The 25,564-nt window shown below is 35.2% G+C and overlaps 2 protein-coding genes across 2 annotated transcripts; both read left to right on the top strand.

Annotated features, from left to right (window-relative positions):
- Nucleotides 1-5,164: 5,164 nt before the first annotated feature.
- On the top strand, nucleotides 5,165-16,870 carry LOC101220504. The gene is made up of 13 exons (XM_004139656.3): nucleotides 5,165-5,632; nucleotides 5,922-6,536; nucleotides 7,116-7,441; nucleotides 7,553-7,645; nucleotides 7,745-7,835; nucleotides 9,559-9,652; nucleotides 10,049-10,146; nucleotides 10,434-10,503; nucleotides 14,034-14,137; nucleotides 15,177-15,293; nucleotides 15,397-15,473; nucleotides 15,882-15,926; nucleotides 16,015-16,870. Exons 2-13 carry the CDS (start codon nucleotides 6,213-6,215, stop codon nucleotides 16,532-16,534), a joined length of 1,959 nt encoding a protein of 652 aa, XP_004139704.1. The 5' UTR covers nucleotides 5,165-5,632; nucleotides 5,922-6,212; the 3' UTR covers nucleotides 16,535-16,870.
- A 4,131-nt stretch (nucleotides 16,871-21,001) lies between these two features.
- LOC101215438 (FHA domain-containing protein PS1) lies at nucleotides 21,002-25,240 on the top strand. The gene is made up of 6 exons (XM_004139710.3): nucleotides 21,002-21,412; nucleotides 21,499-21,707; nucleotides 22,014-23,912; nucleotides 23,992-24,127; nucleotides 24,227-24,612; nucleotides 24,793-25,240. The coding sequence occupies exons 1-6, from the start codon at nucleotides 21,154-21,156 to the stop codon at nucleotides 25,024-25,026; spliced, it is 3,123 nt and encodes a 1,040-aa protein (XP_004139758.3). The 5' UTR covers nucleotides 21,002-21,153; the 3' UTR covers nucleotides 25,027-25,240.
- The last annotated feature ends 324 nt before the right edge of the window (nucleotides 25,241-25,564 follow it).

The raw sequence follows: 25,564 nt of genomic DNA, 5'->3' as shown, positions 1-25,564 counted from the left end.
AGTAATGACGTCATTGTCCATGTAAGGAAGTCGATAAAAAATTTGACCTCGTCACCCAATCCAAATTCAAGATAAAGATATGACAGTGACACGTGGTGTTTTAATATTGGACCTCTTTCTGTTGTCGACAGTATCAATCATTCCGACATGGGCAGACTCCACGTGGAAAAGGCTATAGTTGAATTTCTATCATTTTAAGGTTGTTCTTCTGGTCATAAGTTTCCTTAAGAGGAAATTTGAATCATCCAAAAGCCTTAGAGAAGAAAAATCAACTGGAGTCCGATAAGGGCTTGCGAGTAAGTGCAAAAGAGGAACTTGAGTGGAAGGCCAGGCGCAAAAGCTAGTTGTTAATTGTGATTGTGAGTGGTTATTTATTTTTGTTTGAATGATCTGTAAAAATATGCTTCTTTAAAAGATTTGGATTATCTGTTTTATCTCTTATGTTTTCAAATCCCAAAAGGCATTATCTCTGCATGAACTGGACTTAGTTGTGTAAAAGCGAAATAATTATACCATACATGAGAAGTGACAACTAACCTAAAAATGCATATGGTGGTAACCCTTATTAATAAAAGAATGACTTTTAGACGACCTTCTTGAAGAAAATATATGTGAGAGATATCCCTGTGAAAAGGTGGATAGGCTTAAAGCATGGTGAGTACATATATAAATATGTGTGTGCATTTATTTTGGTATTCCTATGGTTGCTTGAATGAGAGAAATGATTGTGTCCTAAGAAATACATATACCTGGTAAAAACTAAATTAGAATGACTTTTGTACCCTACACATTATGATACTTGATTCTTGTTGTGTGATCATGGATGGGTAGCCTCATCCATGCTTTGTGATCTTAGATGGGATGCCTCATACTTGCTATGTGAATTGGTATGAGATGCCCTTTGTTTGTTGTGTGATCTAACAATGGAAGACTTGTAATGGGTAGGGAAATTGATAAGGCGTGCTAAAGGCATTAAGTTTACTCTGTATAGCTACAACTTGGCAAAAGAGTGTGGTAAATGATTGAGCCAAGACAAGAGTACAAAGACTTAATTCAACTTATGGAATAACTTTGCAGTTAGCCATGAGGCAGACGAGAAGACTTGTGACGTGAGATGACTCATAACCAAAGAATAATGATGCTTTAAGATACATATTATTATACTGCATCCGTTTGAAATATTTGATTTATTACATAAAAGATCGCATTTACTATAATTTTTTTTGTCTAATCTTTTAAATGTTTATCTTATTTTTTCTTTCTCCCCCTCCCCCTCGTCCAAGTAGCAAAGGGCATTTGGTGTTGAATTTGCACTCTTGATCACCTATCGTACCTCCTTAATCACTTCACCTTGGTAGTGGTTGCTATCATCTTGGAGTTACTATAGAAACTAGGCGAGAAGAGTTTAGACGTTGCTAAGATGCATTTTCTTCTCTACAAAGAAGTTTTATATTAGATATCAAATGTACTTTTATTTTGAAAATCAATGAAGTTATCTCATTTCATGTATGTTTGCATCTCATGTTTAAACTTTATTGGCAGTACTTATCTCTAGTTACTGGACACTCAATGTTTACCTCAAGAGAGTTACATGTTGAGGGTTTAGGCGGCATGCTTCCCCTTAAGTCGTAGAAAGTGACTTCAGGGCAGGGCGTGACGATCTGTCCATTTTGCATTCAAAACTCTCATTTTTCCCTCATAAAAAAAATCTACAGTTTTTCTTTTTAGGAAAAACTACCATTTTCTTTGGCTTTTCGGTCCTATTTATAGAGACCTTTCTCATCAAAGGGTCACTTCTACGCTTTATATGTGTCGTCTAAGCATGCACTGCGTTATGCTACCAATCCAAACTCTACACATAGCCTATCTAGCAATGAAGATTTGACTTTCCCTTGAGACATACACATTATCTCATTGGGAAGTCAAACTCTTTAAATGTTTGATTGTCCTCGTTCTCTTTTCAAAGAAGCTACCATAATTTATTTTCCAACAGTGAGTTATCATGTTGCTATACAAGACGTTTACTTTCTCGCCTCAATCTCTTGAGTACAGATACTTCTTGTGGTATCTTACAAATGCTTTGTTCAGCGCATTGCCTTTCTTGCCAATTATTCTTATCGCATTACTCACCTTCATGTGATAGGATCTTTGGCTTATGCTTTTCTCTTCACATCCTTCCTTGCAAGATGTCTCAACACATACTTAAAACAATCTTCCAACATAGGTTCTCCTCAACAGGAAGTCGTTTCTGGATTAGGGCTTAACCAAGTCTTTTGACTTTTTATTTTAAATGTTTTATCACTTTCTAGGTAGTAATCATTGTGTTGAGGTTTCCTTAAAGCTTCTATCAGATATTTTTGAGTTGAGGTTATTTTATATTTTTGTTAGCATGTTTATGTTTTAAGCATGAGTTTCAAGTTATGAGCTTAAATAGTCAGTTGTTATCAAGTTTATGTTTCTGCCAAAGGTTATAACTAGTAGTTCGAGTTCTTAGCAAAGCATTTAGCTTGCATTGTTTCTTTTAAGCATGCATTATTAGTGTTGTGACTGCTGATTGAGTCAGGTAGGTAGTTAGTTGGTGAGTGTTGTCAAAGTATATATGACAATGCTTATCAACCCGCTTACCCTCTTTTGGGGTTAGGTTAGGAGTTAGAGAAGGGGCTCTAAGAGGGGGTGTGATAGGTATCACTAGATATAACTTCGTTAATTAGTTAAGTTTCTATTTCATTAAGATGACCTAGGTAACTTAGTCTTAATTTTGAGTGTATTATGAATTCCTATTCACGAGGCATTGTCCTTTGGTTTGTATGAGTGAGAGTGGTCAGATTGTCGACTTAATAAGCCTACCAGTTTGGGGACAAAACGACTGGGGAGCTGAAAACATAATCACACAATATGAAATTTACTTTTTTCTAACTTTAGGGTAACATATGAGTGTTCCTTTAAATGGTGTCTTTGGGACTTGCACAAAGGGTCTTGCCCTCTCTATGACACGAGAGAGGTTTATGTTTATTGGTTGGACCATAAACATGTTGTTCATTAGAGAAGTATTGATATTTAAGGACTAAGAAGTAACTTAGGAGTAAAACGATAATTTGACCCAGGTTGTGTTACAAACACTTATGAATGACTAACTTGTTGATTTTGGTTTATATTCATGGATACAAAAATATATTTATAGTGAGAAGAGTTCTGTGAGTATCTAGTGGAGTGTACACACAACTAACAAATATTGATTAATATATTTAGTGAGTTTATCCGATGAACTCTCTAGCTTCTGATATGTAAGCTTATCAGGTCATCTTTCAAGTCCTCTTCCTAGCTCATAAATGATATTGAAGTTATTATATATTGAATGTGATCTGAAATATTCAAATTTACTTAGGAAATTAATATAATGTATGGTGATACATTATAATATAAAATTTATATTTTAATTAAATTTTATTATATAAATTTAATTTTAGATATAATTTAAAATTAAGATTAATTAATGAGAAAATAAAATATTTGAATGAGTTTAAATATTAATTTAATGTGAATTAGATTCATATTAAAATTTTAGGTAAAAGTTTTAATGATGTGTATATGATACACATTAAAACTATAGGTTACAATTCAAATTGTTTCCAATTGAATATGATTCAAATTAAAACTATAGGTTATAGATACAATTAAATATGATTCAAATTGTAAATTAAGTTAAATATGTGATGTTTAACTTGGTAAACTAATTAATTAATTAATTAAATTAATTATAGGGATTTTTTTCAAAAATAGAAAAATTCTACAAACAATTTACGCTTCATAAAATAAAATCACTAAAAGACAATTAAATTAGTTTATCTAATTGATTATTAATTTAATTAATTATTAAATAAAATATTAATTATTATTTTATTAAAAATGAATTTCATGGCCAAGTTATATTTACTCGAAGACAAGAGGTCTTAGGTTCAAATCTCATTTCTCATGCATTGTATTACAATACCTTTTAAAAAATAAATACCACGTTCTCTTATGCTTTTTCTCTTTCGTGCATTTAACCAGTTAAAAAGGAGAATAGTAGTCCGTCATAGTTCTTCCATAAAAGAAAATCATAAAATACTATCTTTCCACAAAAAGAAAGAAAGAAAATTTGTCCAAGTGATGTTCCAAGTGATGGCGACTTCCCAATTGACATTTGGTAGAAATAAGTGTCGAAAACAAGAGCAAGATTTCTTCTCTATAATTTCTATTTTTTAGTTCAAAAGCATGTTTAGCCATTTTTTATTGTATGTTTATTTCTCAATAACTTCCAATGTATTATATTTCTAATTTCTCAATTAAATTGAGTGTAAGGTTTTGTAAAATCTTCCATTACGTAAGACGTTTAATCCCTTCACACTCGATATGCCCCTTTGCTTTGGTATAGACTCAACAATATCTAAACCTCGATATGCTCAGATGGATGGATGTCTGGGAGTTTTGAGAGTGGAAAGTTGCCCATGGGTTAGTTATGATGGTTTATAACGAAGGAACCTTGCATGAAGTCTAATGAAGTTTCAAAGGGTAAAAAAGAAAGTAGATCAAGACAATTTTTCTTTGAGGTTAACCGTGATTGACTGTAATTTTACGATGCTACAAAATTGAAAAGTATTGACCATGACATAAGACGAGCTAAGTGACCATGACCATGCAATTTTTACCATATGTTCTAGTTATGAATATATATATATGATATGATATATGTTTTTATATAGTTGTTAAAGTTTTTGAGTTAGTAAATTAGTAAGGTGTTACTAAACTAAGTGTTGTGAGAGTAGGACAATACTAGCTAGCTTCACACTTTTTCTTAGGCTAGATTAGAGGATCTGGGAGCGAGTGTGACATTAAGTACTTCGATTTCTTTTCGATTCTATGTTTATGTTCTAGTGAGTTAAAATTTGTGATGCTCGTATAATGTCACATGCAAGCCCTAATGCTAGATTTGGACCTCCATGGGAGGTAATATGTACGAATCAAAACTTAGATTGAGATTTATTTTTGAAAAAAAAAAAAAAGTAGGTGGGAAGATGGGAAGAAGAAGGAAGTCCACGTGTAGAACACGCGCCATAGGGGAGGATGGTTAGTGTTTTGATGGAATAAGCGAGAGAAGTCCACCAAAATGACGGATTGAAGAGTTTTAAAGAAGAAAGAGAGAAAGAAACGATTTTTTTTCTTTAATTTTTTGGAATTAGTAAGCAATGGAGGCTGGGTGAGCTTCTCGGGGCTTTGACCAGACCCGCTTCTCTTCAACCATGGCTCCTTCTACCCCTCACCCCATTTATACACTTTCAGACTTCTTCCCTTTATATTTTTGAAAGCTGCCTTCCCTGACTTTCTCTCTCAACTGGGTTTTCTTCCATTTCCATTTCTACTCTCTCATTTTCTTTCTCTTTGGACTTTCCCCCCTTCTCTCTCTCTCTCTCTCTCTATCTCTTTCTCTCTCTCTTCCCAATCTTCTCATTCACCTGATTCATCACTCTATATCGCTTTAAGATCATCCTCTCTTCATACCCTTTTGTTTTCATCGCTTGTTTTTGGTGTTTGTTTCACTTACCGGCGGATTTTTAATCTGGGTTTCTTTTAGATCCATCTACGCCTGCCAATTGTATGCTCTTTTGCTTTTATTGCTTCTAAAACATGCTTAATTTACTGATTTTACGCTTTTTTTCTACGAGCTGAGGTGTAGATCTTTAGTATGAGTCTATGACTGTACTTGACTTGCTTTAGTGATTTTCATTTTAATCATTGTGTTTCTTGCTTTTTTACGTTGTTTTGAGGATACATATCGGCTTTTTGAAATATAGGTTTTGGTGATGACTTCCTAATTTTGCTTCTCCATATATTTATTTGGATTCTTGATCTTTGTACTCTGTTGTTTGTATTTGGATTCACAGTTGAATGCCTATAGTGGATGGGTTGGAGCTTTAAAATTGGTCGAGATATGTTTTGTGGTAATTGGGTCCATCAGGGGTTTTCAGTTTTGCGGTTTAGATTGTCAATGTTTGCAGAAGTTCAGTTTGGAAAAGGTCAACTTCATAAAAATTAATCGAGGCAGGATTTCTGTGTGGATATTTAGTTTTCTGCTTCAGTAAGGACTTGCCTCATCTCTAAAGATAAAGAGGCAAATATTCGCCTTTGTATGGAAATTGTGGACGCAGGAGAAATATAATTTGTTTTTGTACACAATGGGTGGAGTTTGTTCGAGAACAAGAAGAACCACTTCAGATGATATTGGTGGCCATATTGGTGAAGGGGGTTTCACCAATGCAAATGGTCATTCTAACAATGAGTCGGGGATGGTTTATCAGTCTCATGGACTGACCTCGAAAAATACTGACTCCACGCCACCTGCTGTTGATGATAATAAGTCGTTGCGAGAACCGTTTTCGTTCCCAGAGGTTAATGTGGTTCCATATGGACTGGATGATATCAATGATGGAATTCCTCGCTTATCTAGAACATTATCTCAAAAATCTAGATCAACCAAGTCCCGACATGCTGTTGCGAAGGTAAAAGCACCTAGGTTTTACTTGGAGCTATTCAACCTCTTCTTGCAAGTAGTGGAACAGTTTAAATAAATGCTTTTAATTTCTATGAAATTCTATTTACAGATGAGCAAAAATATTTATAAGGACTGTTTCTTCCATCTTTGTTCAGGAAATGACTACATAGAATGTCACACTTCCATATAGTTTCATGTTTTTATAGGATAGTTTTTATTAAAAGTTTCCCATGAAATTGAACCAAACATCTTATTAAGAAAAGATAAAGCCACTTAGGCTTTGGGTATCGCATTCTGCAAGAGTGCAATGCAATGATGAGTCAAGTTTCACAGGAGTTGGTTAATTGTGCTGACACCCATTTACTCTACCAAGTGTATTTTTCTCTTCTGAAACATTGCATGCACATGTCCTTTGTAATTTTCAAATTATCAGTAGAGATAGTTCACTGAATTTTTTTCATGTAAGTTCTATATTTGAACCTATGGTTTTGGTCTTCTAGGGAGCCAGATTTTGGTAGTAGAAAAATTAACATTATCACATCATTTTTTCTGTCAACTAAAAAAAAGAAATCACTTTGTAATATAGGTTTCAGAAATGAGCTCTCTTATAGGCAGAGCAGGTACTGTTGGGCTTGGAAAGGCTGTCGATGTTTTGGATACACTTGGTAGTAGTGTGACTAGCTTAAACCTTGGTGGTGGTTTCACCTCGGGGGTGGCAACAAAGGGGAACAAAATTTCAATCTTAGCTTTTGAAGTTGCCAACACCATTGTGAAGGGGTCTAGTCTAATGCAATCCCTCTCAAAACGTAACATCAGAGTTTTAAAGGAGGAAGTGCTTCCATCAGAAGGGGTCCAAAATTTAATATCAAGAGACATGGATGAACTCTTGAGAATTGCAGCAGCAGACAAGAGGTGGATAGTTTAGCAAAATTTTGTTAATTTATTATACTATTGTTATTGTCTGGATAATTGTTTGAAGTCAAAACTGTGAAAAGAGTAATTCTCTTCTATGAATTCTGGCAGAGAAGAACTGAAAGTTTTCACTTGTGAAGTGATTCGCTTTGGCAATCGATGCAAAGATCCTCAGTGGCACCAATTGCACCGCTATTTTGAAAAGTAATATCTGATGGAAAGCTAGCCTCCCAAATTTTTCCTGATTTCCAAATTATGATATTTTTAGAATTGTAAATTCTAATTGTTTTATATTGTCTTTAGGTTTGGTTCAGAAGTTACACAACAAAAGCAATTGAAGGATGATGCCAATGCAGTAATGCAGCAGATGATGACATATGTACACTACACAGCAGTGAGTATATATAGGTTTCCTGTTGTAAATATATACTCTCTTTTCTCTCTTGTACTTATTACAGTTTTGTGTCAACAGTTACCAAATCATCAATTTCTTTATGAGTTACAACAGATAGGTGTCTCAAGTTATTTAAAATATTGTTTAGGACTTAATATCTTGTGATATATTCTTCATCTGCAACTGAACAGTTTTCCACTGGTGGGAGAGCTCACTATTACAGACATGCTTAACAGCTGATATTGATAATCCATGTGTGCTTGTCTATTTGTTGCATTTCAGATCCAATCCTTATTTGGTTCAGATTTCTTTTTTATTTGATTCCAAGACAATTAGCCTACTCCACCTCATTCTTTGTATTAAAAGTTCAAGTAGGACGTTGATAGCATTTTGTCATTTTGTACTAAACTATCTAGTGTTTCTCATAGAAATTGCATTAGGTTGCTTGTTGTTTTGTTCATGGTTGAATGTGCAACAGTTTGACTGGTCAATATCATATTGTTTCTTTGTGTATTCTCAGTTTTTATAGGCATAATCCTTATTAGACATCCTTTTATGGGATTGTTGCAATATGTAACAGGATAAGGGCGATGTTCCTACACTTTGGGAAGCCATGAACTGTGAAACTTTGTTTTATGATCCTTTCCTAATGAGGATCTTTAGTTCTAATTATTATCAGGCTTTTGCACATATTTAAGACTAACCTGTTCTCCTGTGCAAAACAGATTTTCCTGTTCATAGTTTTCAAATGAGTTAAAAAATTCCTGGTCTCACTTTTTCTAGGCATTACCATCATATATTACTGTTTGAGGTGGTCTTTTATTGTACATTACCGAATTTCATGTGATGAGATCAACTTTGGTTTTAAAAACCGTAGCACTGTTAGCATAATTTAGTTCTTGTAAGGAATTAAATTCTGTTTTAAACCTTTACTATAGAAGTTTTCTTCGTTATGGTGTTGTAAAATTAGTGGTTAATGTTGTTTGAGGGTTGGCTTGAGTAGTTTTGGTGTTAAAGAACGGGTTTGGTCTTTCTTTGTATCCAAGGATTTGATGTTAAGCTCTTGTAAAAAAAAAACAGATTTGATTTTAAGCTGTAAAACTCACATTTTCTGTAATATTTAATAACTTGTTTTAATTGCTTTCTGGATGTTGTTTGTGATTAATTTGCACTTTAGCTTTGAAAATTTTCTTTCTTTAGTAAAATTGTTTCCTTGTTCAATTGGCTAGAACGCATAAATACAGTGGTTCATACATTGCCCAATTCAGAAAAAACATCTTATGTCAGTATACATCCCGTTTTGCGTTTTCTGCGTACATAGTGACTTCCATGACAAAATCACCTTGTGGAGTTTCTATTATAGCAAAAAAGATATGTTTCATTAAAGGAGAGGTGGTTAGAGTCTCCCCTGGCCGAGTGAAGAACCTTCAAGGTTCTTTGTAACATATGGTTAAGGCTACTCACCTCTCGGTGGATCAGTAACCCGATTACAGGAAAAAATATTTATGTACTAGACCTTCATACAGGAAAAAATATTTATGTACTAGACCTTCATAAAGTTGTTTCTGTATCCCTGATTCCAAAGCTTATTAAAGCATCAACTTGTAGCCTTAACTCTGGTCTTTGTATCTGAACTTTTGAACCTTTCATTTCCAAGGTCAATGGTATTTGCTTTCCTTTTTATGTTACTTAAAAATTTGTTAAATATTTTCTTTGTTTGTAGGAACTTTATCATGAGTTACAAGCCTTAGACAGATTTGAACAAGATTACCGGCGCAAGCTTCAAGAAGAGGATAACTCCAACACTGCTCAGAGAGGTAATCAGTGACTTTGATTATGTTGGGCTCTCTGATTTTTGTAGATCGTTTCTTGCATGGCCTCTAGCACCATAGCAATTTTCAAGTTGAAGGCCATGCTTGTCAAACTTCAGAAAAACTTGGGGTACTGGCTACTGGGATGGTAGTTCTTGTGTTTATATAGTTCTTATCCAGAAAAATAAAAAGAATTTGACGCTATAGTCTTCTGAATCTTAATTTCTATTGGGCTGGATGTATAAAATGTTCTAGCGGCTGGCCTATTGTTTAATCTTTTTCAGTATTTTATCTCTCGAAAGTGTGTGTATGTTTGAGGTAAAATAACCTGTAGTTAATTGCAGTTTTGTGAAATAGTAGACTGAGTTTGCTCACTTTGTTGAATATTACTTTGGCATACAGGAGATAGCATTTCAATCTTAAAGGCTGAGTTAAAGAACCAAAAGAAGCATGTCCGGAGTTTGAAGAAGAGATCTCTCTGGGCCAGGATACTGGAAGAGGTAGCAAATGGTTATAACTCATATAAAACTGTCTATGGGATCAAATGAATTTTTCTTGGATGGGATCAAATCAACGTCCCCTTTTTGTATAAGTTCGTATAATCAATCAAATGTTTCCTCTCCTGAAATAATAATAGTACTAAAATAAAATCAACATTTGTTTTTTTAAGTAGATGTTGCTATAAAAGATGATTCGTTGGAAAATTACCAGAACATGTATTTACAAACATTAAGGTGCCTTTATTTCAGTGTGATGGGAAAAGTAAGAGAATATCATGAATTCGCAGGTGATGGAAAAACTTGTGGACATAGTGCATTACTTACACTTGGAGATTCGGGAAGCCTTTGGTAGTGCTGGTACGCATTTTAAAAGATGACCAATTTTCTTGCTTGCTTGCTTTCTTTCTTCCATTCTTCTTCTTTTTCTTCTTTTGTTGACATATGGTGAATAGCTTGTTGGTAATTTAGCAAATGCTACTCTGTGTTTTCTCCTAATAAGTGAAGGTAGGAAGGGAGGCTATGTTTATTCTGACATGAATGTCATTGGAGAACAGAGGAATATTAGGGTATATTAGTAATTAACTAAGGAGTTTGAAGAATCTGTTAAAAGAAGTGACTGCTGGGAAAGAATGCAGGTAGGAAATTCATTTACTTGGTTTAGGTTTGAGTAATATTAGACGATGAGGGTCCAAGTACCTTGAGTTAGTTTATTTTTGTTTTTAATCCCTTTGGTTTCTATCATATTGTATAAGTTAAAATTGGTCTTCAAGAATTTCAGCAATAAAAAGGAAAATAGCATATTTTTTCTAAGTGTTCGCCTTTTGAGATCAGAGTTCAAACTGTGAAGTTTGTGCCCCACGAATTTCTCAACCTCAAATGTTAGGAGGCTAGGTGGTGGTTGTGCACGTGAATTAGCTGAGGGTAGAGATTCCCACAAGTTCTTTGATACCCATGGTTATGAACTTAAAATTTGTTAAAAACAATCAAGATTGTCCATAGGTACAGAGGGTAGAGATTCCAGTATGTTTTGAGTATGTAGTAGGTGCTCCAAAAAAATGCATGTATATTATTGAATTTTCATCATGAGCGTCCTATAATTTCACTTTTAGTTGTTTGTTTGTATCGGAGGTGGAAAAATGACACTTCAAAAATTCTCTTTGAAACCCAAAACAAATCAGATTTTATTTTATTTATTTTAATTAGGAACTAATCTTTCATCAAGAAAAATGAAAGAATGTACAAGGCCATAAAAGAAAACCAAAACATATCCACCTAAAGGAACTCTAACACCAGCTACAAGAGTGGCGATCCAAAATAATGAGACCAAGCTGGTAATTACAAAATATCTAACAGACAGCATAAAAAATAATAAACTTAATCGACTCTGAAACCTGCTTCAGAGCTTTCTTGGCCCCTTTTCTACCTCCTGACATAGAACATCAACCTCTATTATGAGTTAAAACAATATTGAAATCCTGCAAAACCAACTTCAAAAGTAAAATGCAAATGGGGAATCCCAATGAAACAATCAAGGTACTTTGTGAGCAATCTGCGATGCATCATTGTGGGTGCCGCACAAGAGAATACTGTCTCTGAAAATGGTTTTGAGTGTTCACTCTCCCATTTAAAATTTACTAGGGAAATGCTGCGACACCTTGGGAGGGGAGTAAAGGATATAGAAAAGTGAACTACACGAGAAACTCTCAAACTGGATTGTGGACCCAAAACCAGAAGAATCTTCTCCCATAACAAATCACTTAGTCAGAAATGACAAGGAATTCTTAGAGGCTATTGAATGTATCCTCTTACTTGTCTAATGGTAAAGCTGTAGAAGCAAAGAACAAAAGGGGCCTATTACCGACCCAAGAATCCTTCTAAAATAGGTGTTTGAACCATTCCCAATCAAACATTTAATTGACACAGGGAACAAAGGAATCCTGCTAAGAGGTGCTTGCCGCTTGAAAGCCACTCAAACCCACTCAAAATGGCGTGGTTCATACTCACTCAGTAATTGTAATCCTATATTGCCGAGCATTTGGCTCCTTGAAGAAACACACCCATGTTGTCAAGAGTTAAGAGGCTTTTTTTACTAACGCTAAGTACATTTGCAACCAAGTAAAATTAATTAAAAAATAAAGTTTGGGTTAAAGCTTCAAAAGCTTTGGGCTTATGCTTTTACCAGACAAATAAAAGCCCAAATATGAAAAGCCTAATCAATGATAAATAAACGTTCTAAAAAGAAAGTGAAAAAAGGTTTGAGGGTTTATGGAGCTTGGTCCAGCAAGCCATAGAGTAAACACGTGGTTTCAAGGGAGTAGCATAGGTTGGACGAGTCGAGTGGGCCGGGGCTAAGGGTGGTTCTCATTGTGTCTTCCTTGAGGCTGCTTGGCAAGGTGGCACTGGCACATGGGATTTCTCCCTGCTTATCCTTTATATCATGGTAGGAATGTTCGGATCCAAGCAAGGATTCGGCTGTCAGCGCTAGTAGTGAAGATACAGAGTTAGTTCCTGAATGCTTGGTTGGCTGACATTGAACTTGTTAGGAGTAACAAATTCAACATTTGCATCTAATGTTTTAAAAGGCCAAAGACCGCCTTTCAGCTTTTCCTCCTGAAGAGTCGAGGCGTAAACTTTGAGGCGGTATGAAGTTTAAGCCTCAAATAGTGAATTAAAAACATTTTACTAATCCTAAATTTTTATGATCAAGTACAACCAAACACGATCATTGGTGTAGCTTCAGTAGCCTCAAGGCCTCTAAGATATTTTTTTATACAAGAGGGGAATGCTCCTATTTAGAATTTTATTATAAGTGGGGTAAAAAGGGAATTAACCTAGAATATTACCTTAACTCCTGTTCTTATATCATTCTTATAAAAGTGAAAAGAAAACTCAACCCACAATTTTCACTTAATATCATCACGACTACAGGATTGACTTATACTATAAATTTGCCATCAATGTCAAGTCACAATAGTAAAGGTAGTCCTAGTTCATATTCTCACTCCTCAAACCATAATATTAATAAAAACTAGGCAATTCGCTACTAATCTCTTAATAATTAGGTGAAACGCAGAGATTTTAAGCTTCAATGCATTTTTGTGAAGACTTAAGCCTCTTCTATGAGAAGTGCAAACCTCTTATGGTTCAACAAACACGTAAGTATCGACTCTCAAGGCTACATGTAAGCCTTAATAGCTTTTATAACATTGTTTGCAACCCCAAGATTAAATTACTCTCAAGGCTACTTGTAAGGCTTAATAGCTTTTATAACATTATTTGCAACCCCAAGATTAAAAAATCTATCCTCCAAATTTTGATCAACTCTGTCCCACACGTCTCATCATTTTCAACCAATTCGGGTGGTTCACGCTCTAATTGTATATTAAGGGAATTTATTTAAATTTTCATTAAAATAGCATTATAAGACTTCTTCTTGTTCCTTAAGAAAAAAGACTTCTTGTTACTAAAGATAGATTCTGGACTTATAGTGGCTTGTCTTGGCTGCAATGGAATCTTATTCTCTTGCTTTATTCCCTCCAAACATTGTTTTGGCTTTTTTCTGATTATTAATTCTTAGAAATAGTGGGCTTGGGCCTTGATGAAAGCCCATGGGTAGTTAAGGTTTACTTTGCCCTAATTTTTTTTCTTTTGATTAGGCTCATGTTGCTTATAGATTTTCCCCCTTTTGTACCTTTGTGATTATCAGAAAATAACAAGAGGTACTAGGGTTTCCACGTAGATCTTGTGTTCTTTCTTCGTCTTTATTTTTCAATATTAACTATTGTTGAATTATTTGTCTGTTTCATTATTTGATTTGCTATACATTTGATTTTGAATTAGCTGTGCTCTTTGCTCATGTTATTATATTTTTTTATGGGATCTTGTAGATGATGATAAACCAGCCAAAGGTTCTCAGAGCAACCACAAAAAGTTAGGGACTGCTGGTCTCGCTTTGCATTATGCAAATATTATTAGTCAAATTGATACACTTGTGAGTAATAATAATTCATCAGCTCCCAAAATTAAATTTTCTATAGTTGTTGCTCCTCTTGCCTGCTTTTCAGTTTTCACATGATGCAAATTTTGTTATCCACATGTAGCCTAGGCATTTTTGGAGCAGGTTTTTTCTTGGTTTGAAATAATCTTCAATGATTAGGAAACCCAATTTCACTGGAAGGAAATTGAGATATCCTCCCAATCCAAGTCATGAATATTACAAAATATACTTCTTGGTTGTAGTCCAAAAGGGTGAATGAGTACCAAAAGTCCTTATTTAAGAGAAAATATATCAAGTTCATTTTCTTTGAAAGCTGATTTACAATACTCAATTTTCTTCCGCATCCAGAGGTTTGGCCTGGTTAGTTCGCTTCGAGTGGAATAGCCTTTGATACGTTCGCCTGTAGATCAATTAAATTCAATCAGGCATAGAAACACATACCAATGGGAGTTTTACTCATCAAGTTGGTGGGGTGACTAAATGGATTTATAAAACATAAATATAGAGAATCAATATGAAGATCAAATAATGTTAGTACAGATACCTATTATTTCTATAGTTGTAAAATGAAATCAAATATTGTAACATTGTGAGCTTGAAGAGAGACAACAAACAGAGTGAACAAGAAAAAAAAGTCTTCTTTTCTTTTTTCTTGAGTTGTCTTTGGATCTACTCTCTTTTATTAGCTTTTTATTTTTCAAAAATTTAATCCATCTCAAATTTGGGATGCAGTTTAAAGTTTTAAACCCAGGCATATTAGATTGATGAAATGCCCAGAATGCAATAATTCAAACGGAGGGATGGATACCTTCTCTTTAACAAAGTCATCCTCCGGCTCATAGAGAAAATAATTGATGCCTTGTGGAGTGCTTTCATGGCTTAGGACACTTGGACACAATTAATTTACTTAATTTGAACTATATGCAATGATATCTGGTTTTGAATTGAGCTACGAATGGTTTTTGTTTTTTTTGTGTGCGTGTGTAGAAAAAAAACCAAAAGCAATCTGAATTACCATATGTTTTCAAATCAGGTATCTCGATCAAGTTCTGTACCTCCAAATACGAGGGATGCTTTATATCAAGGACTACCTCCCAGTATAAAGTCAGCATTACGCTCGAAACTACAGTTATTTCAGCCCAAGGAAGAGGTATTTTACTAAAGAGAAAGTTCATCGTACTATTTTGTTAAAATAATGTACTTAATTGGTTTTGCCTTGTGCCATTCTTAATCTTCTGAATTTACGTATGAAGCTTACAATTCCTCAAATCAAAGCCGAGATGGAGAAAACCTTGCATTGGCTTGTTCCCATTGCCAATAACACTACCAAGTATAACCACTTACCCTTGATCTAGAGCAGCTATTCTTCTTATTTTATTATTGTTACTTTTTCATGAATTTCATACATGTTCTTGTGAAGGTCTCTGAGTTTTATTACTTTATCTCGTCTCTTCTCGGTAGGATGTAGTTTTTCTTTGAGCTTTAGTCTCTTTATTATCATTAATAGGAGGCTTTTTTCCTCTTAACAAAACTATATCGGCTCTTCTCGGTAGGACGTACTTTTATTTACATTGATTTAAAAAAATCCTCAAAATGTACATTATATATTACCAGTTTTGTTGACAAATAATCTGAACTTCTTGATGCTCTTGGACTTGGGTTTCCATAGCAGTTGGAAGTCGGGTTGTGGTCGGCTAAGGTTTTGTGGTTGATATCTTTTTTTCTTCTTGTTCTTCAGGGCTCATCATGGATTTGGTTGGGTTGGTGAATGGGCAAATACAGGGTGAGTTGTACATGCTGCTTTCTTGTATCATAATTTCCACATCCTGCATGTTTTTTCTTTTACTAACCCAAAAATTTTGTTGTTTCAGGGCTGAAGCCAACCGAAAACCTTCCGGCCAGAGTGAGTTACTAAGGATTGAGACACTCTATCATGCAGATAAAGAAAAGACCGAATCTTACATTCTTGAGTTGGTAGTATGGCTTCACCATCTAATCAGCCAAGCTAGAGCTTGTAATACAGGAATAAGGTCTCCCGTCAAATCCCCAATTAGATCCCCAAATCAGCGGACCATTCAGTTATCGAACCAGAAACCAAGTTCTCGATCTCCAACGTTGACTGTAGAAGACCAAGAGATGCTTCAATATGTGAGTAAAAGGAAACTTACTCCAGGAATAAGCAAGAGTCAGGAATTTGATTCAGCAAAAACCAGGTTAAGCAAGCACCATAGGCTAAGTAAAAGCAGCAACCATTCCCCAACCAATGAAAACAAAAAGGATCCCTTCCCCCTTCGAAGGCCTAACTCCGTCCCAGTTATTGATTTTGATATTGACCGCATGAAAGCTTTGGATGTCATCGATAGAGTCGACAATATCCGAAGCTTTTCATAATCATCATGGATTGAAGTTCAAGAAAAACAATCACTGCTAGTGTATGCATAAGGTATAACATGCCATTTTCCGATTTGATTCGTGTGCTTGGTAGTGTTTATGGGTGAAGGAGAAGAAGATTGTTGTTATGAGATGAATTGAAGGAAAATTTTTAAGGGTTTGTTCTTTTTGGATGTGAAAATATATAAGGGTAACAGCATGTTAATGTCAGAGGACAGTTTTAAAATAGTTGTAGAAATTGTGAGAGGTTTCAGATAATAGTTTATTTTCAGTTCTGTGTATAGAAATACTTTTATTATTTCATAATAATTGAAAGGTATTTTGGATTCGTTTATTTTCTCTATTCTTCTATGTAATATTATTTTTAATTCCAAAGAAAGCTCTACCCTCTACTACACAGTCATACTTTCGAGTCTCTAATTTTGAAACTCTTTGTTGCTTAATTACAACTGTAGGCTTAGAATTCCTATCTAGTTTGCTAAACCTTATGAAGATTCAATTGGATTTCTAAACTTTGAAGTTCCAAATCAAACAATTCAAAGAAATGAATATGAAGTGTTTAATTTTTTTTTTTTTATATATGGTTTGATTCATTGACTATGTTTGTATGAAAAAGTTTTATTGTGTAACTACGACAATTTAATTTTCATGATTAAAAGTTTTGGGGATGTTGCAACTATAGACTATGTACAATTGTCATGAGACTATAAAACGAATAATGAAGTGAAGTTAGAAATCAAAATGAATGTTTTGAAAGTAGACGTACATAACTAAAGTAACATTCAAACGTTGCGTTTTCATGTAATAGTTATACTAGTGGTTTTAATTGATGTCCGGTTAAATTATAAAAAATGTTTATAAACTTTATAGTTTGTATTAAAAATGCCTTTAAACTTTTCAAAAATTCAAACAATGACCTTAAACTTTAAATAAAAATGTTAAACCGTTAAAGTTTTGTTTGAAAATATCTCTGAAAGATTGAAAAGTTTTATAAATAAATAAGTAAAACATAAGCATGACTATAAAAAGAATAAATAGAATATAGTATTATCAAGGGATTTTAGGACTTCAATGTTTTAATGAATTTGTATGTACAGTTTAGTGGGTGTTTGATGTAATAAGTAGAATAAGATAGTTAAATAGTTAACCATTCTAACCGTTTTGTAACAACTTTTCCATAACTACCTTGTAACAAACTCATTCAAACCTCTTAATAAATACCTCATCTCTTAGTCTTGGAGGGTAGAGAATTCATTTGGAAAATATGTCCTACTTTGAATTACATCAAAGTGGTATCAAAGTAGTCTCGATCTTGTGGGACGAATGGCTGGCCGAAGAGCAATAAACCTAGGTGCGGGGGATGACTGTGTGCAAGAAGAAGTGGAGAAAATTGCCGCCTTCTCCCCAAAGACATTAACGATTCGATTGCTGGCCGTCGAAGAATCCTTGGGAGATCTTCATAAAAATTTTGATAGGATGTTGGAGGATTTTGAAGTTCTGAATCAATGAATGGATGAACCACCAGCGCTGTCGCGAATTGAAGCAAATGTTTTGAATAACCACAATTTTGGCAACAGACGAGGCCGACGAGCTACAAGAGAAAACCATAGGAACTTCAATAATCAACAGGGTGTCCATAGAGGGAGATTTGGTGATGTTTCGCGGCAGTATTTTGAAGAAGATATTCAAGAAGATCAAGAAGCATGGTAAGAACTTCAAGAAGAAGATTCTTCGAGTGGCGATGAACATGGGAATATTTGGAACTTCAACGAGGAAATGCGAATGGGGCGAAACAATAGGAGATATGACACACGAAAAGAAGTATACCATGATTACAAAGATGAAGATTGATCTTCCAACTTATAGTGACAAGCACGACATAGAATCCTTCTTGGATTGGGTAAAGAACACTGAAATTTTCTTAAACTATATGGATACTCCCGAATGAAAGAAAGAAAGTCCATTTAGTAGCCTTAAAACTTCGAGTTGGTGCTTCTGCGTGGTGGGATTAGCTGGAGATCAATAGACAAAGATGTGGAAAGCAGTCCATCTGCTCTTGGGAAAAGATGAAGAACCTATCGAAGGCGCGATTCCTACCCCCAAATTATAAACAGACCTTGTACAATCAGTACTAGAATTGCAGCCAAGGTACTCGATCAGTAGCCGATTATATTGAAGAATTCCATCGCTGGAGTGCAAGGAAAAATTTGAGTGAAAATTGACAGCATTGAATTGCAAGATTTGTAGGGGGTCTTCGACTTGATATCAAAGAAAATGTGAAGCTACAACCATTTCTTTTCCTATCTGAAAGCAATCTCTTTTGTAGAAACAATAGAAGAAATGAATGTTATTCGAACCAAGAACTTAAGTCAAAAGACAACTTGGGAGGCAACCTCAACTAAGAGACCAAACTATTCTAGTAAAGCATATGATCAACCTTCAACTTCAACGCAAGGAAAAGGAAATGAGGTTGAATGTCAAAACTTAGCCAATGACAAAAAGAAGGAAGTTGTGAACAAAGGCAAGGCCCAAAACAACTTCACTCGACCCTCATTAGGCAAATGCTTTCGATGTGGCCAATCTGGTCACTTGCCTAATACTTGCCCCCAGCAAAAAACTATAGCATTGACAAATGAAGAAGATGATTTGATAATCGAAGATAGCAAGGAACTGGAAAAAGAGACTGAATTAATTGAAGCTGATGATGGAGATAGAATCTCTTGTGTCATCCAAAGAGTCCTCATTGCCCCAAAAGAAGAAAGAAACCCACAACGCCACAGTCTAATTAAAACAAGGTGTACAATAAATGGAGAGTATGTGATGTGATCATTGACAATGAAAGTAGTGAGAACTTTGTGGCAAAGAAACTAGTAACTGCATTGAATTTGAAAGTGGAACCTCATCCAAATCTCTATAAGATAGGATGGGTGAAAAAGGGAGGTGAAGCCATTGTCAACGAAATTTGCACAGTTCCTCTTTTCATTGGAAGTAGATACAAGGATCAAATTGTATGTGATGTAATTGAGATGAACGTGTGTTACCTTCTCTTAGGAAGGACTTGGCAACATGATGCTTGAACCTTACATAAGGGGAGAGAAAACACGTATGAATTTCAGTGCATGGGAAAGAAAGTAGTTCTACTCCCATTAACAAGAAAAAATGGCGAAGGAACAAAACACCATAAAATTGATAGGCATCTATTCATTACTATTAGTGAGAAAAAGCTACTCAAAGAACTGGAACAAGACCTCCTAGGACTGATTATTGTTAATAAGTTCAAAGAACAACCTGAGGCTGTGGAACCGAAGTTACAACAACTATTTAATGAATTCCAACACTTAAAGAAAGAACCTGAGGGACTACCACCACTTCACATCACGCAATATAACCACCATATTCACATCTATCTTGTTCTCCTCGCACGTAGTGTAGTTAGTATTAGGATAGTTCATATTGTGAATATGACAATACTGTACAGTCACCGTATAAAGTTCACTTACGCGTTATAACCATAGGCAACATAGATTCCTTGTGTTCGATCCTGACTTACCCATGAAACCTCTATTTTCCCTTACACTTAGACAAGAGAGGAAAAAACTTGTACGCAATTGACAAATTTTTGGAAGTAAGCAACACATAAGTAGACATTACCCCCTTGTATCGCATAACCCTAACTTAGCCACCTAGCCTAGTTGCATAATTAGAACCTAAACTCAATACCCATGATAACACAAAATTCATTGCATACAAACAAACAAGCAACCATATATATGTATTGCTTATATACTATTTTTATGTTTAACGTTGATGAACAATTTCTATGTATATTATCTATAGACTATTAATAAGAAAATTGTGTGGGGGACAATTTGAGTTTAGGGATTTACAAGCTTGTCACACATAATTTCCATTTTGCATTCTTCAACCCTGGCCCTGCTCCACCCGAAAGAAAAGAAAATCTGTATGTTACATACACGCACGGAACCCGATCTCCACGGAATTCCCCTCCTGGTCCCTATGGAGAAATTTGTGAGGATGTGGAATGAGATAGGGTATTTTAATTTAATGATAATTAAGTAAACAAGCCTAATGGTATTTAGGTAGATAAAATAATGTGAAATTTTTATAAATAGTATGTATTCGAAGTGTAGATTATTTTATATATTTTAAACAATTTTATCATTTAAAACAATTTTTAAAGTAAGGATAATAACAAATGAGGATGCAAATAATTTAATAATTTAATAATTTAATAATTTAATGAACAATGTATGGAGTATGGTTGATATATATCTATTGATGTCCACTAGAGATAACAATTAATATGTTTATTAACTTGTATGTAATTTGCTATAAGTTTGTGTAGATTGCCATACGTGCGATTGCCCTAAAGATGAATAAGAAAAATAGTGCTTCGTAACCGTTAAATAATTACTCAACGGTCGCCTTTTCGAATATTCAAATTAGAAGCGAGTAAAAGCATAAATCCAAACAACAAACAACATCAATCCAATTCATTTCTCCTCTCTCCCACTCGGTGCTTACAAAATTCAAAAATCCATTTCGTCTCCTTCCCTCTCAAGAAAATCGAAGAACCCTGACCTGAGTCTTTTTCCAAAATGCCTGGCAGGGAAGAAGAAACCCCAGATCGAAACGAGTTGAAAGTCCCAGTCTTCACCGTCCTCAAGAACGGCGCAACTCTCAAGAACATCTTCATTGTCAACAATGTTGCAGATCGAGAGAAAGAGGAGGTAATAACCCTCGGACGACACCCGGATTGCAACATAATGCTCACACATCCAAGCATTAGCAGATTCCATCTCCAAATCCATTCAAACCCCTCTTCCCAGAAGATTTTTGTTGTGGATTTATCGTCAGGTAATTCCTAATTTTGTTATACCCTTCTCCATTTCTTGTTTGTTTCAGCTATTTACGGATTTTAATGGGATTTGGGTCTTGTATAGTGCACGGAACATGGGTTTCAGGGAAGAGGATTGAAACTGGGGATGAAGTGGAGATGAAGGAAGGAGATACTCTGAGGGTTGGTGGTTCGAGCAGAGTTTATAGGCTTCATTGGGTTCCTTTGAGCTGCGCTTATGACTTTGAAGGTCCTAAAGAAATGAAGGAACATGAAGTAGCAATTGTAGAGGAGAAGGATGTGAAGGATTGCGAGGTAATATCTGCCTGTAAGGTGTTTGTGAAAATGCTCTCTCAGATTTAAATATTTTTCTGTTAAATTACTAGTTTAATCTCCAAAATTTGAAGTTCATAAATTTTAAGAAGTGTGGTTCTTGAGCTTACATTTTCATGTTGAATCCTTGAATTTTGGACTACAAAATGGCTCCCTCGTTTTTGAAGTGCTCCAAAGGTCGAAAAATGACTCAATTAGAACATGATATTACAAGAGAGAATAGAAATCTCTTTATCTGAATTGAGTATGATTTTTTTCTCTTTTTTTATTAAATAAATTGTTGTGCAGAAGGAGATTTCATTGTTGGATGAAAATAAAGAAAGGGCGGTGGATTCAGTTTTTGATAGTATTGAGCCACTATATCCTGATGAGAATTGGAACACGGAGATGATGAAAGAGGTTCCTTTAGCACCTCCATTGAGTGAAGTTAAAGAAATGGCTGTGCCTTTAGTCAACCGTGTCGAAAGTGTGAGTGATTTGAGAATTGAATGTGAACAAGTGGAAACTAGTTTGTTAAGCAAACCTTTTGGAAATGAATTAAAAGGGTTGGAAATGAGTTTACAACCCCCTTCTCTGCCTCTTTCAGCAGAGAATCTGTCTTTCAATGTTGAAAACATTATCATGTCTTCATTCTTTGGGAATGACAACAAGATTTCCTCGAGTAGTATGTTTGAATGGAATGATACTAGTGGAATCTGGAACATACCAATGGAAAATATATCAAGCAATTCTCTGTATGGAAGGCAACTGTGCCACAGTAAAACTGAGAGCCCTCAACAACCTTCTCTGCATCTTTCAGCTGAGAATCTGTCTTTCAATGTTGAAAACATCATCATGTCTTCATTCTTTGACGGTGAAAGCAAGAGTTCGTCTTGTAATATGCCAGCATTGGAAAATAAATCAAACATCTTATCTGTGGTTGATGATACTGAAGCTACTCCAGACTATGCAACATTCAACATTCTGTGTCAGCAGGTAACCGAAAGTTTTCTGGATTGCCTATTGGAACCCAAAAATGATAGTCCTGTGAAGTCCACGTCCGAGGTAACATCAAACTCGCCAATGACACATAATGTTGAATGTTGCGTTGAAGAAACATATAATGGAAGACTCGAAATGCTTGAACCAAGCAAAAGCAGCATACCAGGGGAAGATAATGAACATAGGGAGGAACTCTCAGAGTCCAGTTTTATATCTTGTGCGTTGGAATATGTTTACTCATCTCTTCCAGACGAGGAAGTTCCCCCAGAGATTGCAGTCGAAAAAGAATGCCAGACACCACATGAGAACTTGGACTTGACCTTGCCCATAAGATCGGAGAGTGCATCAGCCATGGGAGGAAACATTTCGTTAAGAAAAGGTAAACCAACTAGTTTTCCTCAAATCGAGACAGGTGTGAGTCAAACAAATCGAGCAGGGACATTGTTAACAGATGAATTTAATCATGAGATAGTAGGAGATAAATCAGGAACAAATACTCTTGCTCATTTGGATGAGGAGGAGGAAGAAATCTTCACTCCAAACAAGGAGAATTTCACACCAAACACACTTTTGATGAAATCGTTGAAAGAGAAGGCTAGCATAGAAGACAAGGAGAGTGCATCAGCCATGGGAGGAAACATTTGGTTAAGAAGAGGTAAACCAACTAGTTTTCCTCGAATCAAGACAGGTGTGAGTCGAACAAATCAAGCAGGGACATTGTTAACAGATGAATTTAATCATGAGATAGTAGGAGAGAAATCAGGAACAAATACTCTTGCTCATTTGGATGATGAGGAGGAAGAAATCTTTACTCCAGACAAGGAGAATTTCACACCAAACACACTTTTGATGAAATCGTTGAAAAAGAAGGCTAGCATAGAAGACAGTGGGAATTGCTTCAGGTCATCCAAGTCCCAAACATCAATTTTCAAGTCTAGACATAAAATCAAACTAGAAGAAGAGCTAAGTGAAGAATCAGACAAAGAGAACCGAACTCCCAGAGTTCTCCAAGAACAGAAACTGTCAAAACAATTCTGTCAGAGGAGGCTTGAACAGGAAAACACAATGACAAAGAAAGGAGGAGGTGGACGGGCTCCATTTCAATCTTTGCAGTCAAATGTTGCCGGAAAGAAGAGACTGGAGGCTGCTTTAGTTAAGAAGTCTGCCAGAAAGAGTAATACATCTGTTTGCACAGGGGCCGTGAAGGTCAGTTTATCAACTATTTACCACATGCTTTCAAACAATTCTAATAAAGAACACAAGTTTAATAAATCTTTCTTTGCAGAATAAATTCACTGTGGAAGAAAAGAAGTGTTGGACTATGGTTGTGGACACTGATTCTCTTCTGAGTAAGGAATCGATGAAGTCACTACAGCTTTTACAAGGTCTCCAAGGGACACAATTGATCGTTCCACGCATCGGTAAAGAGCTCAAGAAGTTTCACACATTATTTGTCTTGCTCGATCTATTCATCAAAAGCTTGTTCATATGATTAATATATTTTAATCTTTTTCAATCAGTCATAAGGGAGCTGGACAGCTTGAGGAGACACGGAAGCCTCTTTCGAAAAAGGACAGAGGCAGCTTCAATTCTTCAATGGATAGAAGATTGTATGGTGCAAACAAGGTGGTGGATTCATGTTCAGAGTTCAGAAGAAGGCGTGGCTCCTGTGACGCCTCCTGCTACTCCTCAATCTCCATATACTGAGGGGAGGAGTCAGAGTTTATTCTGGAGAACAAGCTCAATCCAATCAATAAAGCAGAGAAGTTTCATGGAAGCTCTTTCACCAACTCCAGAAGATCATATCCTTGATTGTGCACTTTACTTTAGGAGGGGAGTGAAACATGGACAAGAACTTGTTCTTATAAGCGACGACGTGACGCTAAAAATAAAATCCATGGCTGAGGTACCACTTTCCTCAACCCAAGTTTTCTTTACTACTATATTCTTATTTCATATTGATTGAATTCTGTGGAAAAGCTGTATTTGATGTAAGTTGTAATGTAGACAAAGTCAATCCTGATAATTTCAGAAGACATTTTTCAAATCATTTCTTAAGACATGCCTTGTTTGGTTAATTTTGTAGGGACTAATTTGTGAAACAGCAAAAGAGTTCAGAGAGAGCCTAGTGAATCCATTTTCAGAGAGGTTCTTGTGGGCCGAGAGCTCTCCAAGGGGCCTGACATGGTCTTGCCCCGATGATATTGTGTTGAGGGAACGGTACGACCGATGCTGGTCGAGGTCATCGAAAGGAGCAGAAGGAGCCAAGGGTCTGAAGCTTATTTTGCTTCACAACTCCCATTATGGAATGTTCAGATAAAGAGATCTCTATTCTCTTTTGTAATACCATGTTCTAATTGATTCATTTTTGGACCTTTGGAGTACTTCAAAAACGAGGGGAACCATTTTGTAGTCCAAAATTCAAGGATTCAACATCAAAATTTAAAGCTCAAGGACTACACTATGTTAAAATTTATGAACTTCAAAGTTTGGTGGTGATTAAACTAGTAATTTAACCGAAAAATATTTAAATCTGAGAGAGAATTCACAAGGACAGGTAGATATTCTTTGCACATGTCATGCATGTGGTAAATTATTTTAGGTCAAAAACTTTTTTTTTATATATAAAAGTTTGTTTATAATTTGCAAAACTTTTATCTGAAAACTTTGGGCATTCCATTATAGGTTATAAATTGTTTTAAAAAAAGACATAGATTTTAGAATTAATTTATTAGATCATATATAAGGTTTTTACATATATTTTGATGTAAATATCACAAATGCCATATCTATAAAAATGAAAAATAATTAGAGAATCAAAACATAAATAAAAACTAGAATCTGGCCTAGGGAGCTTG

The sequence above is a fragment of the Cucumis sativus genome, chromosome 7, assembly GCF_000004075.3.
Source record: "Cucumis sativus cultivar 9930 chromosome 7, Cucumber_9930_V3, whole genome shotgun sequence".
Lineage (NCBI taxonomy): Eukaryota > Viridiplantae > Streptophyta > Magnoliopsida > Cucurbitales > Cucurbitaceae > Cucumis > Cucumis sativus.
Note: the sequence above shows the minus strand (reverse complement) of the source record. Positions and strands in the feature narration are given on the sequence as shown.

What these genes read in the sequence shown, in the direction of transcription:
- LOC101220504 (XM_004139656.3), top strand. Translation starts at nt 6,213, where the DNA reads ATGGGTGGAGTTTGTTCGAGAACAAGAAGAACCACTTCAGATGATATT. An exon ending in TTGCACCGCTATTTTGAAAA is followed by an intron (nt 7,646 to 7,744) that starts GTAATATCTGAT and finishes TATTGTCTTTAG; the next exon opens with GTTTGGTTCAGAAGTTACAC. An exon ending in GGTGAATGGGCAAATACAGG is followed by an intron (nt 15,927 to 16,014) that starts GTGAGTTGTACA and finishes TTGTTGTTTCAG; the next exon opens with GGCTGAAGCCAACCGAAAAC.
- LOC101215438 (XM_004139710.3), top strand. Translation starts at nt 21,154, where the DNA reads ATGCCTGGCAGGGAAGAAGAAACCCCAGATCGAAACGAGTTGAAAGTC. An exon ending in AGGATGTGAAGGATTGCGAG is followed by an intron (nt 21,708 to 22,013) that starts GTAATATCTGCC and finishes ATTGTTGTGCAG; the next exon opens with AAGGAGATTTCATTGTTGGA. An exon ending in ATTGATCGTTCCACGCATCG is followed by an intron (nt 24,128 to 24,226) that starts GTAAAGAGCTCA and finishes TTTTTCAATCAG; the next exon opens with TCATAAGGGAGCTGGACAGC.